This window comes from Phasianus colchicus, chromosome 2, assembly GCF_987193195.1.
Source record: "Phasianus colchicus chromosome 2, bPhaCol1.hap1.1, whole genome shotgun sequence".
Classification (NCBI taxonomy): Eukaryota; Metazoa; Chordata; class Aves; order Galliformes; family Phasianidae; genus Phasianus; species Phasianus colchicus.
In genome coordinates, this window is record NC_143437.1 from 19,811,472 (window position 1) to 19,825,170 (window position 13,699).

The 13,699-nt window shown below is 46.7% G+C and overlaps 1 protein-coding gene across 1 annotated transcript in view; it reads left to right on the forward strand.

The window, feature by feature from the left end:
* The first annotated feature begins 7,317 nt into the window (after nucleotides 1–7,317).
* ESRRG (estrogen related receptor gamma) overlaps nucleotides 7,318–13,699 on the forward strand; it is a 381,433-nt gene continuing 375,051 nt past the window's right edge. The window contains exon 1 of the mRNA XM_090135028.1: nucleotides 7,318–7,436. Coding sequence (XP_089991154.1) covers nucleotides 7,435–7,436 — 2 coding nt within the window. The 5' untranslated portion in view covers nucleotides 7,318–7,434. The remainder of the gene's footprint in view (nucleotides 7,437–13,699) is intronic.

The following is a 13,699-nucleotide window of genomic DNA, read 5'->3' on the forward strand; positions in this document are numbered from 1 at the left end:
ATCATATCAGGGTTCCTGAAGCTGTCTTTATCCCCTGCTCTTGAACAGTCTCTGCATTACTGAAAACTGGATCCATTTGCTCCTTTTATATTTGCATTTATTTACCTCATTTGTTCAAATTATTACAGGTACAATTTTACAATGCCATCATGATTATTTCTGGGCATAAAAACTCACACTGAACTACAGCTTTATTCTAAATGAGAATCTGCTGTGAACCAAAGTAGGAGTCCCAAATTATTGTCTCACTTACTGTCTTGGATCAGTGGATGAATTTTAATCCATGGCTAAACAGACAGTTAATTTGGCTGTTTCAGTGGCTGCAGGGACTGCTTGACTCTAGGCCAAGGCTCCTCGGTTTGAGGTCAGGACCACATGCTTGGTGATCATGCTACTATCTTTACATTACAGAGGAGAGTGATTCTAGAACTCCTCTGTAACACAGAAAACAGAACTTTAAATATTCAATTTTCTTTTGCCCCTTGCTTGTGCAAATTCAGCTCACTGTAGAGCAGTCTATGTTGTTAATAGTTCTTCCATCCACCTGAAAACTTTTGAGACTTTACTCCAGTTCCCTACAGATAGTTGTCAATGCTAAATTAAATAATATATAAGCAATTAAAAATCAAGCAATTAAATACATGCTATCTGAGCAAAAAAAGACAAAGTGGGCAGTGGGCATGGTCTCGAGCTGATGAAGTTCAAGGAACAATTGGATAATGATCTCAGACATAGGGTTTGGATTTTGGCTGTGCTGTATGGAGCCACAAGTTGCACACAGTGATCCTTGTGGGTCCCTTCCAGTTCAGAATATTCTGTGATTCTATGGAATGTAAAATCAATGAATGGATGTAAAAACCTATGCTTTAATGGAAGAAATAGAACAGCAATAAATTAGGTAGAAGATAAATCTTGCATGGTCATATAGTATTTTACACATACACACACTCAAATTAAAAGCAAATTACAGAGTCTATAAACATTTAAAACCAGCAGGAAGCAGTAGGAAGTGACAGAATGAGAGCTGATCACACCACTCAGTAACAATCCCTTGCAAAGATGTGTTATCCTGCAGCTCTTAATGGCACCTTCACATACCTGGAGATGATCAAGAATTTTCTGGGAAATACAGTTTTCCTCAAAATTCAAAATTTGTCATAGGAAAAAATGTTTGTTCTGAAGCAACTGCAAGGATGTTAAAAAAAAAAAAAAAAAAAAAAAAAAAAGCAAAGGAAAAGAGATCTTGCAGTAACCAAAGACGAGTTGCTGGGCTAAATGTCCAAAACTGATGTATTCCATGTTTTCTGACATCATGGGCTTGTTCCTCTCCTTTTTTCTTTCTCACTTCCTCCCTTTTCAAAAGTAACTTTAAAAAAATTAAAAAAAAAACAACAAACACTTTGTTTCATCCGTTCATGTACAACTTACAAGAATATTATTTGAAAGGGTGTGGGACTTTTCTGCTTGATATTTTTGTGAGCACCACTTTGTCATTCGTAGTACATGGAACAGGGCTAACAGGAGCTAGTTTCTGTGGCTGAATTTATCTGTGTGGGACTCTGTAGGTTTTGTTTGGGGCACAGAAATCCCAGTTTGAACCCAACACATTTTTCTGCTGTTCCTCTTGCAGCCACAAGATGAATAGCGTCTGGGTGTTTGGCAAACATCCTTTACAACAAAAAATTGAAGCAATGAGATAGTCTTATCCTTGTTAATAAATCTGTGCTCCAACTAAATGAGATTAAAGTCAGAAGTGCCCACTATTTTTGAGTATCCAATTAGAGATGCTGGTTACTTGTTTTTTTCCAGCCTCTTTGACGTTCTGCATCCCTTAGCATTGTTGATGTACAGTCCCATGGATTTTGTCCTAGGAATTTTCTTCAACAAATCCAACTCCAGAATTTCATGATGGGCTCCCATAACACAAAAATCTCTGCTAATTATTACATCTTGTGGTGACTTTCTTCACATTATAGAAGCTTTGAGGTGAAAGGGGAGTGGATTCAGATTCTACAAACAAAATTCAGCTGTCACATTGCCACAAGGCCCTGCTTTCTCTCCTTGTAATTGTCTGCCTTGTCTGTGAACAGTACCCAGCTCTGTGACAAATTGGAAATACAGTGAATAAAAAGTATGAACTTGTGCCCTGCCCACAGAGGAGGCATACCTTGCTGGGCTTCATTTGTATTTTGGGAAGTTGGTGGAATGAACTCTGTGTGGTCAAATATCTCAGTGTAGGGAGGCAGAACTTAGGAACTCTGACATCCTCGGCTTAGACATTGTCCTAACGTTTGAGTACTTGATGTTACAGCCTGTGCCGACTGTGTAGTACATTCCCTTAGCTTGATGTCACACACACACAGAAATCATTTTAAAATGTTCTGAATTTGCTCAGAAATACTTATTGTGAAGGTCATTAAATTCTTTATTTTCTAGCATCAGAAAATAAATTCTATTCAAAATAAAAACATTAATGCTTAACAGAGAAGCTGAAGTACATCAGTTAACAATACAGAAATAAAACATTTTGATTTACACAGTTTTTACTGTGTTTCACCTGAGATTCAGCCCAGCTATTCTGGACATTCTGCAATTACATATCCTTGCTCTTGGCTGACAGTATTAGACGGTTTTGTTATCCTTGCCCTGCCAGCCCCTTTTCTCCCCTCCGGGCTCCTCTGCTGAGCACTTTCTCTCTGCTTTTTCCGTACCACCTTTGTGTCTCCTTACCTAATCAGTCCCAGGCTCCTGCTCCAAACACCAGTCCCAGTTTTTCTCTCCAGGCTGCTTGGCTGCTTCCGTTGCCTTCTCTGTCACAGGGTGGAATTTTCTCCCTGTCGTATTCATGCACAGACCTTTCTTCTTGATACAACCTTCAAATCATTTGGAGCTTAGAAGAGATAGGATTCCTACCTCTCAGATCCTGTGCCAAGGCTTGGGCTCACTGGGAAAATTTGGAGGTGGGGATTAAAGTGGAAATCTAGCTTTACCACAGTATCCTTAAGCTTCGGTTCTCAGACAAGACCAGTCTTTAATGATTCCTTTTTTTTTTTTTTCCTATTAGAATAAAAGAAATCATTACTGAGAATGTGCTCATTCAAGAAAGAAAAAAATCTAATATTTACAAGTTAGAAAGATTTGTGTGAATTTTCAGAGAAAGGAAAGGCACGTTTTGAATGAAAGAGGTCACATTTTGAGTCCGTGCTTCAAAGCCTGAGGGCAGCAGAGCATTTCAAAGGAAAAAGTTTCCATTTTTTTAGTATGAGCAAAACTGTTTATTTTTCCATAACCTTGTTCTTGGAAATGGACAAATTGTTTTGGCAGGTATTTTCAAAATAATCATCCTGGTACAGACAGTCAGCATATCAGTTTTCAGCTGAAGTGATGATGTTTTTTCTAAAGCTACATGCAACAGAAAACAGGGTCTGTGCTGGGAAGTGTAAGCCAAGCACAACACAGGAATGGCAGCATATCCACCTCAGAACACTGTCACCAATTGTGTCCTCAGAGGGTTTCTGATTTTTATTTTTTTTTCAGACAGCAATTGCCTCATAGAAAAGGGTCAGATGCTATTTTCCTATTTTAAAGGCAGAGAAACTAGGAAGAAATGGGAAAAAATAAAAACAGGGATATAATCCCAAACTCCTCATGTGATTCTGAGTACCCCATTCTGGCACCCACTGCTGTCACTTCTACAGAATGCTCTTGATGCATCACTCCTTGCTCTGAGGCATTTCTGGTGGTCTCTCCATGTCAGAATAGGGTCATCCCTTCAGTATTCTCTGATTGAAGGCTATGACTGGAAGTTTAGAGGCTTTGGGTGAGGGCACCGTGGGTGTGATGGGACCTGCGTGTAAGAGATGAGTTCAGCTAAGAGCAGGACACCCTCCCACACTCAGCCCTGAAGAATGTGTGAACGCACCTGTACAGGACAAAAAGAAAGTGCTCACATACTGGAATGATGTCGGGGGAAGAGGGTGACCTATAGAGCAAAGACTTGTGGTAGGAGGTCAGAGATGTGACACAGCGGTGGGCCGTTACTGAGGCAGAGAAGCTCACGCGCACAACTGGGCTGTGGTCTTTCTGAGTGCTCCAGGAGATGCTGCAGGCAGGAGAGGAGCTGAAGTGCGTGCTGTTGTCTGACTTGCTCCAGAGAGACAGAAACATGGTTAAGTCTAACAGCAAAGGTATGAGATAGCCCCATGCAGACTGAGAGCCTCTGCTAAAAAGCACCCTGAGAGCAATAACAAATTCCGTAGCTTAAGCTGCAGCCCTCTTCAGAAAGAAAAGTAAAAAAAAAAAAAAAAATATTGCCAAATCAAACTGCTGACTCTTTTTATTCTTATCAAAACACCACAGCATACATCTTTAAAGCCTGGAGTAAATCACACGTGGGGCCAGCTGGAGCTGGCCGGCTCCTGACCCTCCCTTGATATCAGGTGCATGCCGCACTCCTCTGGCAGATTAATTTATGACCTCATGTAACTCAGAGCACCTAAAACTTTCAACACAGCTGCTAGGACGAGGCTGAAGGTTTGCTTTGGATAGCTCTGCCCCTGGAAAGAGTTTGAGGCCTCTTGGCAGGGGTCCTTCCTAGCAATGGCAGTGAATTGGTTTCTTGCATATCTTTTCTTTCTAAACTCCCCCACAGTGTGAACGTAGGGCAAAAATCAGAGATACAGTTACAACCCAGCTGTGTGAGAGATAGTAGGTCCCCTTTGGTGGGTCCCAGAAGTGGCCCTGGAGCAGCCATCCAGCCAAAGGAGAGGAAGGTGCTGGTGAGTGCAGAGGAAGAGCAGCTGGGCTGGGGGCTGGTGGCAGCTCAGTGCAAAGAGTGCGATCAATGCGATCTATTGCAAAAGCAAGCCTCGGTGTTTCAGCAGAGGGGAAAGAGATTTAGAAAGAAGCTTTTTAATTATTACCTGTCAAGAAGTTACACTTTAACTCCACATACTCTGGTCTCTCTGCTTGAAGGTTGTGGGGGGGAGCAGAGGGGGCATAATGCACCTAACCTGCCTGAAATATGCTCTGGAAAAAAGGGGGGGAAGAAGAAAAAAAAAAAAAAAGAAAGGAATACAAATACAGATATAAAGAATTAGTGAGACAGAATAGAGAGGGAAGGATCTGCGTTTCAGGCCACTAACCTCTCTTTGTGCTTCACCCGGGGGGGGCTTTAGGGCCGCGACACACGGGTGGGGCCGCTCTCAGCCCCAGGCATAACGTGCAGTGTGAAACCCACCCCTGAGCACCCGAATCTCTGCGCTCTGCTGAGCAGCTCCGGGCTCTTTGGGCACTGCCATGCACTCCCTTCAGAGGCAATGTTCCTCCAGAACGAGTTGGGGGGGGAGGCTGGGGCAGGCAATCAAGCTGATCCCACAGCACGTGAAAAGCTCTTGGTGTATACATAGCATTTTTTCCAAGGAGTTTGCTTCTTCGGCAGGTCAATGTGTTAATTAAAAGTTGGTCCGGGTTGGTCACCTGCGGTCCCAGATGTGCCATCAACATATAAAGAATTTTTTTTTTTTCCTTCTCTTTTTGAAGGTATCCGAATGCACAGATTCTGTAGAAAGCCCCTTTTGCTCCTTACTGTTAACTAGCAGCTACACAGCAAAATCATTGGAGATATAATCAAGTGTGGGTCTCTTTTTGAAGCGTCCTGCAAAATAGCCCCAAAATGTGATGCAGTAATTTGATTTTTTTTTTTTTTTCCTTTGGCACTACATGTTCTGGCAGTGCCTTCCTCCCATTTCCCACCCCATGTATATTAAACAGCGAGAGAACATCTCTCCATTGTCGGCGATGACCCGAGATTTTGCTGGAATACCTCGTTTCTCGGTGTAAAATTGCGAAGTGGGTCTCTCTCTAAGATTCGCTATATTGGTTTTTATAATTACCTCATGGTCCAAACTTTTGCACAGCCTATTAAAAAAGGGGGTAAAAAAGAGAAAGAAAGAGAGAGATAAAAAAAAAAAAAAGACAGAAAGCCCCCCAGGATTCCCCTTTCCTCGGGAGCACCCACCGCAAAGCACCGGGGCCCCGTGCAGCTCTCCCATTGCATCGCGATGCTGCTCGGATCGGGATTATCTTTGTGATTTCTTTTTTTTTCGCCTTCGTAGGATACAGAAGGTGAATAATGAAATCTCCTCGCTAATAGTTTATGAGCCATGAGATTGGAAACGTGCGCGGACAGAGCAGGGCGTCGGGCAGAGGGGAACGCAGGGCAGCAGGGCTCGGATTGCGGCAGCCACCGGGACCGGCAGCGGGCATTGCGGGGCCGGGCCGGGCCGTCCGTGGCACCGCCCCGCGGCCGCTCCGTTCGCTGCCGCCGGGAAAGGGGAGCGCGGCGCGTCCCGGAGCTGCGGGAGGCACAGGGCTGCGCTCCCCGGGACAGGACGGCAGGTCAGCGCGGGCAGGGAAGAAAACCTCGGTGCCGCGGTTGGATCTCTGACTCCTGGCACGCAAACTCTCCGTAGGCGGGGAGCGGTCAGCGAGAGGGGAGACCCAAAACTGCCGATATTCAGCTAAAATACGGGGAGAGGGCTGAGCGCAGCCTGCCTGGAGGGACCCTGCCCGACGGCTGCCCCGGCAGGGCTGGCCCCCCCCCGTACCGCTGATCTCGGGGAGAGCACTGCACCCGCTCCTACCCCGCAGCGCGACTCTGTGCGGGCTGAGGGGAACCCCAGGCAAAGCGCTTTCGGGGTATTGCCCAAAGCTACGGACAAACATTTTTCCCCTTTCTCTTCCTCCCTTCCGAAGTATCCCTCAAATAACTCCAGTCTGATTTGGTTTTTCCTATTTCCCCTCTTGCTTTCCAAGTCAAGAAAGCCGCCTGCCCGCCTCATCCGCGTCCATCCGGGATAGTGTGGGCCCCTCTCTTCGTCCTCCAAAAAATAAAATTAAAAAAAAAAAAAAAAAAAGAAACACCCCCAAACGCCCCGTATTTCCAGTTCAGAGTTAAAGTCGGCGTTAATCCGGGTCAGTTCCTGCCCCCGGTTTGAAGGAGGGAGGGTGTAACGTATGGGCTGTGGGGGGAAAACAAAAAGCAGAGCCCCAAATAAACAAACAAACAAAAATCTCGCGCACGATCGCAGTGAACTCAAATTCCTCTCTGCACACCCACAACTTTCGCTCTGGCCGCTGCCTGGGGGGGTTTAATCTCGCAAAGAGAGAGGGGGGCTCCCTGCGCAAAATTACGCCTTCTCCTCTCATTTGTTCGCTGATTCCATCAAAAAGTTCGCTATTTATAGGCTACACACCCGAACGTGGAGCGATACAAACCCTCCCGCGTTGTTCCCCTCGCAGAGCGGCCGGTCCTGGAGCATCTGCTCGGGGTTGTGCGTGCGCGAGAGGCAGCGGAGAGCGCTCCACCAGAACGGGCCGAGAGGAGCTCCAGCTGCGAGACTCATTAATTGCCGCGAGCCGCTCCGCACAGCCATGTGAGTACCGCGCAGCCAGCACCTTTCGCACAGATGGGCAGCGATCACGCACAGACACTTTCTATCTTTTTTTTTTCTTCCTCCCTCCCCTTCCTTATTTTTTTTTATTCCCGTCTTGTCTCCCTCCCACCTTTTTTTTTTTCTTTTTCTCCTTTTTTTTTTTTTTTTTTCCTTTATAGTTGGAGTTCGCACGGCTCCTTCCTCCCTGCAAGGAGGAATGGAACGTGGGCGAACGCGGGGGAGAAATGCGCTCGGGCAGAGGAAGGAAGGAAGGAGCAGCGGAGGAGGAGGAGGGAAGGGGGGGGGTGAGGCGGTCGCGCTGTCCCCCGAGCCGGCGGGGAGCTGGGGATGAGAGAGAGCGCGGCTCAGAGCCCTCCCTCCTCCTTCCCGGAGCGCTCAGCTCGGCCCCCCAGACAATTCCCGTGATATCCGCGCGGGTAACGATCTGTATTCATCAAAACCCATCTGGGGGAATTAAAAGAGAGAGAGAGAGGAAAAAAAAAAAGGAGCGGGCTACAAGGACGTGAGGGCGATGGCTGCGCGCTATCTGCGCGCCTCGAGAGATGCTCCTTCTCCTCTCCCTGCGCTCACCCCACGCGCAGCGCCCGGTCGTTTCGAGTGGGGACAAAACCCCCGCGTCCTGTAGGAGGGACGGTGGCTCTTAGAGAGGCTGTGCGCGGGGAGGCGCGGTGCTGCCGGCTCCCTCGCAGGGCTCCAATGGCACGCCGTTGGGTTAGCGTAGCATTAAATTAACAGGGCCGGGGTTATCCGGGGCATTATACAGCGTGCCCGGGCTGTAACCTCCGCTCATTCATACACAAAGAAGAGGGAGAGACGGAGTTGCGCCTGAGAATCCAAAGAGCGCGGTGAGTGTCGGTGTTTGCTCCTCTCCCTCACGTGCCTGGGAACAAAGTTCAAGGTTCCCGGCGTGGTCTGGGTGTTGGAACCCGGAGCCGACCGCTCGCCCCAAAGGCTGCGAAGGGACTATGCGGGCAGCTCCCGCACGGCGCGCGGGGGAGAGAGTGCTGAGTGGGGAGAACGGAGCGCAGGGAAAATGCCTCCGCTCCGGGGCTATTTATAGGTGGCGGTAAAGGCTCCTTTTCAATAAGGAGCCGTGTAAAGAAGCGTCAGGAAACGCTGAGGGATTGATCCGAGGGGCCGGGCTGAACTCGCACAGCCACGGCTGCAGGGAGAGGAGAGGATCCGCGCTCCGCTGAGCCCGGCTTTGCTCACAATTCAGCTCCTAAGCGCAGGTACAGCGCGCAGGAGCGTCTTTTCCCTTTTCTTTCAGCCGCGCACGTAATAGAGCGCACCCGCAGGGCTGAAAGTGGGCCAGGGCTACACGGTAGGTATCAAATCACACAAAGCAGAGGGAATAAATCCAGTTTTAAATACATTAGTTGAAATCGGAGGAAGAGCTTGATTTTTTTTTATTATTATTATTTTACTCTTTTAAACAAAGGTGCACGTTAGAACAAGCTAGGAGCACTTTGTACCTGACGGTATCCCCCGCGCCCATTGGAAACAAGGCAAGGAGCTCGCTCTTCCTTTGCATCTTTTAAACTCTGTGTTAATTAGAATTGCTAAAATAGGACACTCCGGTGAAAGAGGTTTTCAAGTACCCACCTACATCTCTGCTGCGAGCACAACTGCTAAATTGCTTGAAACACTAAAATCCGCCCCACCCTCCGCTTGTTTTGGCACCTACTCACCCTTTCCCCCCGAAATTGCAATCGCGTCTTGAAAGGAACCCCATTAAGGGGAAAGAGAAACCCCAAACCCCCGGCAGCGGTGCGATGAATGGGCTCGGCGAGCCCGGCGCTGCCCTGCGCATCGGGAAGACGGTTGGACAGAGCGTCCTGAAAACTAATTCCCTTTTTTTTTTTTTCCTTTTTATTTTTTTTTTTGAAGTCCCAAACTGGGTGTATCCCAACCCTTCCCTCTTTAATTTCTTTGATTAAATCACAACAAAGACTCGTCAGCTTCTCGCGTTTCCTCACATGGAGCCATACGCGAAACTTTTCACATGAAAGCGAAGTAATTGGCTGCAGCTCACCGAGGGCACGGGCTGCCACGAGTCCTGTTCCCGTCCCCTCAGCAGATTTCACGCGAAAGCATCGCAGCTGCACCTCGTGCTCCCAAGTGGCGACCCTTAGGCTTTCAGCTCGGGCTCGTTCCCCACGCAGTGTCTTTCTCTCACGGTGAGGTCAGGAGAGGGGCACGGCGGCTCTTCCCGTGCGGGTCGTGGGGCTCCGCGTGAGCCCAGCCGCGTTCACACCCCAATATCCACATCCGTGGCGGTTCTGTTTTGCTTTTCCCTGATTGAGGACTAGATTAATTTCTCCTTCAGGAAAGAGAGGCTCCGGTAGCTCACATCTAGCTTACGTGAGAAAGAAAAACAACCTCTTAAAGTGTTTGGAAATGCTGTCTCGAAAAAGTCTGTAACTCCCGTCCTATCCCGACTGCCCGACCGAACCGTGCCGTGCCGTGCCCCGCCGCCTGGCTGAACTTGCTTTCCAACAGCAGTATGGCTTCTGCAACGACCAGGTTACAGTGGAAAAAAAAAAAATAATAATAAGGATTAAAACACTCCGGTGAAAGCACAGGGACCTCGTAGCAACAGGTAACAGGATACCTGCCACTTTCAGGGGAGTTTGAGCAGGGTAGGAGTTTCGCGAGAGGGATCACTCTCTGTATAGGTGTGTAGGGGAGAGAGGGACAGCCAAAAAACGGCGCTTGGCGACGTTTCAGCGAGAGTTTAAAGCAGCGCTGAGGCGGACGGGACACTTGCAGCAGAGCAGTGAGGACGTTTTTTCTTGTCTTCCCGATCGCTTCTCTCCTGGTGGCGTCCTGCGGTGCTCAGCCGGTGCTGGGGCCTCCAGCGTTTTAGGGGAGCAGACTCTCCCCTAAACTCTGGCCGAGTTATTTCCCGAGAGCACCAATGGTCGGGCCCGAAGCAGACCCCGAGCGAGCCCACGCATGCTGCAGAGGGGGTTCACGCCCTGGTCAGGGGCCCCCGACGTATGCCCCGGGGTGGAAGCAGGTGAGGAGGGGTCAGCCCGAGCACTCCCTTCCCCTCCCGGCTGGGCTCTTTGTCCTTTGACCCTTTGTTTTCCCACTCCTCGGCTTTGTACGAAGTTTCTGGGAGAATGGGAGGCGCGGGTGAAAGTTACTGAAAGCCCCGAATTAAATTGTCAGAGCCCCGGGAGCAGGCACGGCTCCCTCCCGGCGCTCCTCCCGTCCCCGAACCGCGTCGTTTTGTGTCACCTGGCCTCGGGATCGGCGTGCGGAGCTGGGAGCGGGCCGCGCCGGCAGCGATGCCGGGGCGGGAGGAGCCGCGGAGGCTCCATGGGGTGCGGCGCCCCGCTCCGGGCCGGGCACCCCCTTCGGCGCCGCGGGGAGCTGCCGGCCTTGCGGCGGGCCCCTGTCCGCGCTGCCCTTTCTGGTGCGAAAGGGGCAAAGACAGTCGGTAGACGCGCCGTAATGAGATGAGGCGGGAGGTCACAGGGATGAAGGATTTCTGAACGTTGGATTTTAAGGGACGTGTATTCGTTTGAGTTGCCCAAGCAGGGAGGCATTCGGCCTAATCGCCGTCTTTTCAGCGTTCTTCCTGTTTGCTGTGGCAAAATGTCACAAGTTAAACAAGTTGGCACTTAGCTTCAGAGAGCAGTATAAAGGACAGCCTTAGCATCGCTACTGGGACGTCGTATGGTATCACTTGGTGCTGGCAGTATAAGGAAAAGGAACAACTCTTCATTTAGTACAGAATGGTGTAAGTTATCCCATCTTTACCAATAGCAGTGAAATGCTTGAGAACTACACTTATTTTCCCTTTCTTAAGAAATCACCCATAACTTTGCAAATAGGAATTACCCACCCCTTGCTCCTGTTACGTGAAAACAGAGAATTACTTCATTTGGGTGCATTTGGTTTTAGAAAAGCGGACAAGAAGTGAAGTTTCCAAATGGTGTGCTGGACTAGGTCACAACAGGTTGCTGACAGCGCCAGGTTTGGGTCCCGAACTCAGTGTCAGACTTCTCTAATAATGCTGCTGTGCTCCTGTTTTTGTAGCCAGTGACACAGTAGATGACTGTAAAACTCTGGAATTCATTGAAAGATGCTTGAATGTAATTCCCATATTTTCTTATGTAATCAAGAGATGCCTGTAAATGTTTATACCAGCATAATGTATATTTTCTATTTTTATATATGTAGAGATTCTACAAAACCTTATTTTTATAAGAGAGCATTTCCATAGTATGCCTGTATTGAATAAAAGGCCAAAACTGTTTATGGTAATGAGCCAAATTTCCAAAATTTATACAGATTTTTTTTGTAACAGCAGACAAAACATGTTGAGGAACGAGGTGAGAAAAGGTTAAGTAGTCTAAATAAATTTTTTAGACCTGGATTTTCTAATGTGCATATGCTAGTAGGGATCATACCATCCTTCTGACAGATGTTAAACCTCAGGATCAATTCTTTAATGAAATGGCTTTTATCTGAGGTAGCGTGTGGATTTTTCCAGCATTGTTTTTTCCTGATACTAAAGGAATATGGATCCAGCAAAACGTCAGGCAACCCTGCACCTGGGAAATCTGCCTATAGGTATTTCAAGCTGGAAACTTGAATCCAGAAGCCGCCCTTGAAAACTTTGACCTTTCTCATTTCGGGCCATGGTTCACAGCTGAACATAGCGATCAGTCACTAGCAAAGTAGAAAAGACGCAGACATCATATCAGATGCTTTGATGATAGCTCAATTTTCTAGCTGAGTGTGTCTTCACACAGAAGTCGGCTAGTTTATTGCTTAAATCCAGAGGCTGGCCACATTACTCATTATTCTGTTTATATCTCAATGCTCATAATGTGTTGTTGCAATATCCAGGTAAAGCGTTCGGTGCCATTTACAACAAGGAATCTGCCTTGAGCAATACTATAATCACTAATAGCTAACATTACCGAGAGGATCAGTTTCTGGAAATGAACATAAGTTAACAAAGGTACATCTATAATTTTGTTCAGAACTAAGCAGAACTAGACGTCTAAGGGAGAGAATACAAATTTGATCAGAAGAACTGGATCTTACAGAATGCTGTGTTTAATCAATAGCACTTGCTTCTGCCTTCTGGTAGCGAGGATGATTAGGGGGCCACTGCTGATCCCCTGGGCTGTTGTTTGAATAGAGGAGTTCTGCAGTGTGATAAAAATGAATTCTTCTGACTCCAAAGAATCTGCTGAAGGAAGGATGGGGTTGTGTTTATTTTGTGTTGATTAACTTTCCCTTTTTTTTGTTTTATACTTTTTATTGATGTACATGTATTTTAGATGAAGAATTTATAGATATTAAAAAAAAAACCAACCAACCAACCAAACAAAAAAAAAAACAGCAATACTCTGCTGAATCTCTTGGGAACTTTGCCATCAAATATAACTTTCCAAACATCAGGCCAGATTTCAGAAGAAAAATCTAAATATATAAAGATATTTGGGAATTTTGTTTGTCTTGCTTCTTTAGAGCAGGAGACGAAGCTACTGAGTTGTGGTTGTTCAGTACACTGTTGAGACTTTAAAGGAGATGTCAGGCTAGACCTTTTGCCTCACAATTTTTATCACCTTTGTCTGTCAATAAATACTTGAGACAAATGAGGGGGAAAGTACACTGCTTTCCTTTTTACTTCACTTGCACCTGTTATTGTATATGATATCAGAACAGCACAGAGGAAACAGCATATGGCAGAAAACAAGAATAAGGAGGAAGTGTAAAATAAACACTCTTTTAAAGCATTACTTCTAGGTGTAGGTGTGAATGTATACTGGTTTATTTAAACAGTTCTTAAATGGAAGAGCCATAAGTTGACAAGAAAGGTAAAACATGTCATAGGCATTTAGCAGATGATGGCATGCTAACTTTATCAAAACACATAGCAGCAGTCCCCTTGACATCCCTTCAGAAAATTAGTTCTTAACTGAAAGGAAAGGAGAACGTTTAATTATATGAGTTGTTTTGAGAGTGGAAGTTTGCAACTTTAATATTTTCTTTTTCTTTTATTTATTTATCTCTCGTTCCAAAATTAATAGACTTTTTTCCCTTTTAAATGGCCAAGTTTTACTTTGTTTTTGTTTCTTTGGCTGACTATATAATGATAGAGGCTACAGAATCATGCAAATCTCAAGTTTTCACCTATTACAAGGGCCTTCAGTGCTCACTGCATGTTTAGAATTACCAGTAGTCACAGTAAATGAGAGCAGGCATTGCCTAAG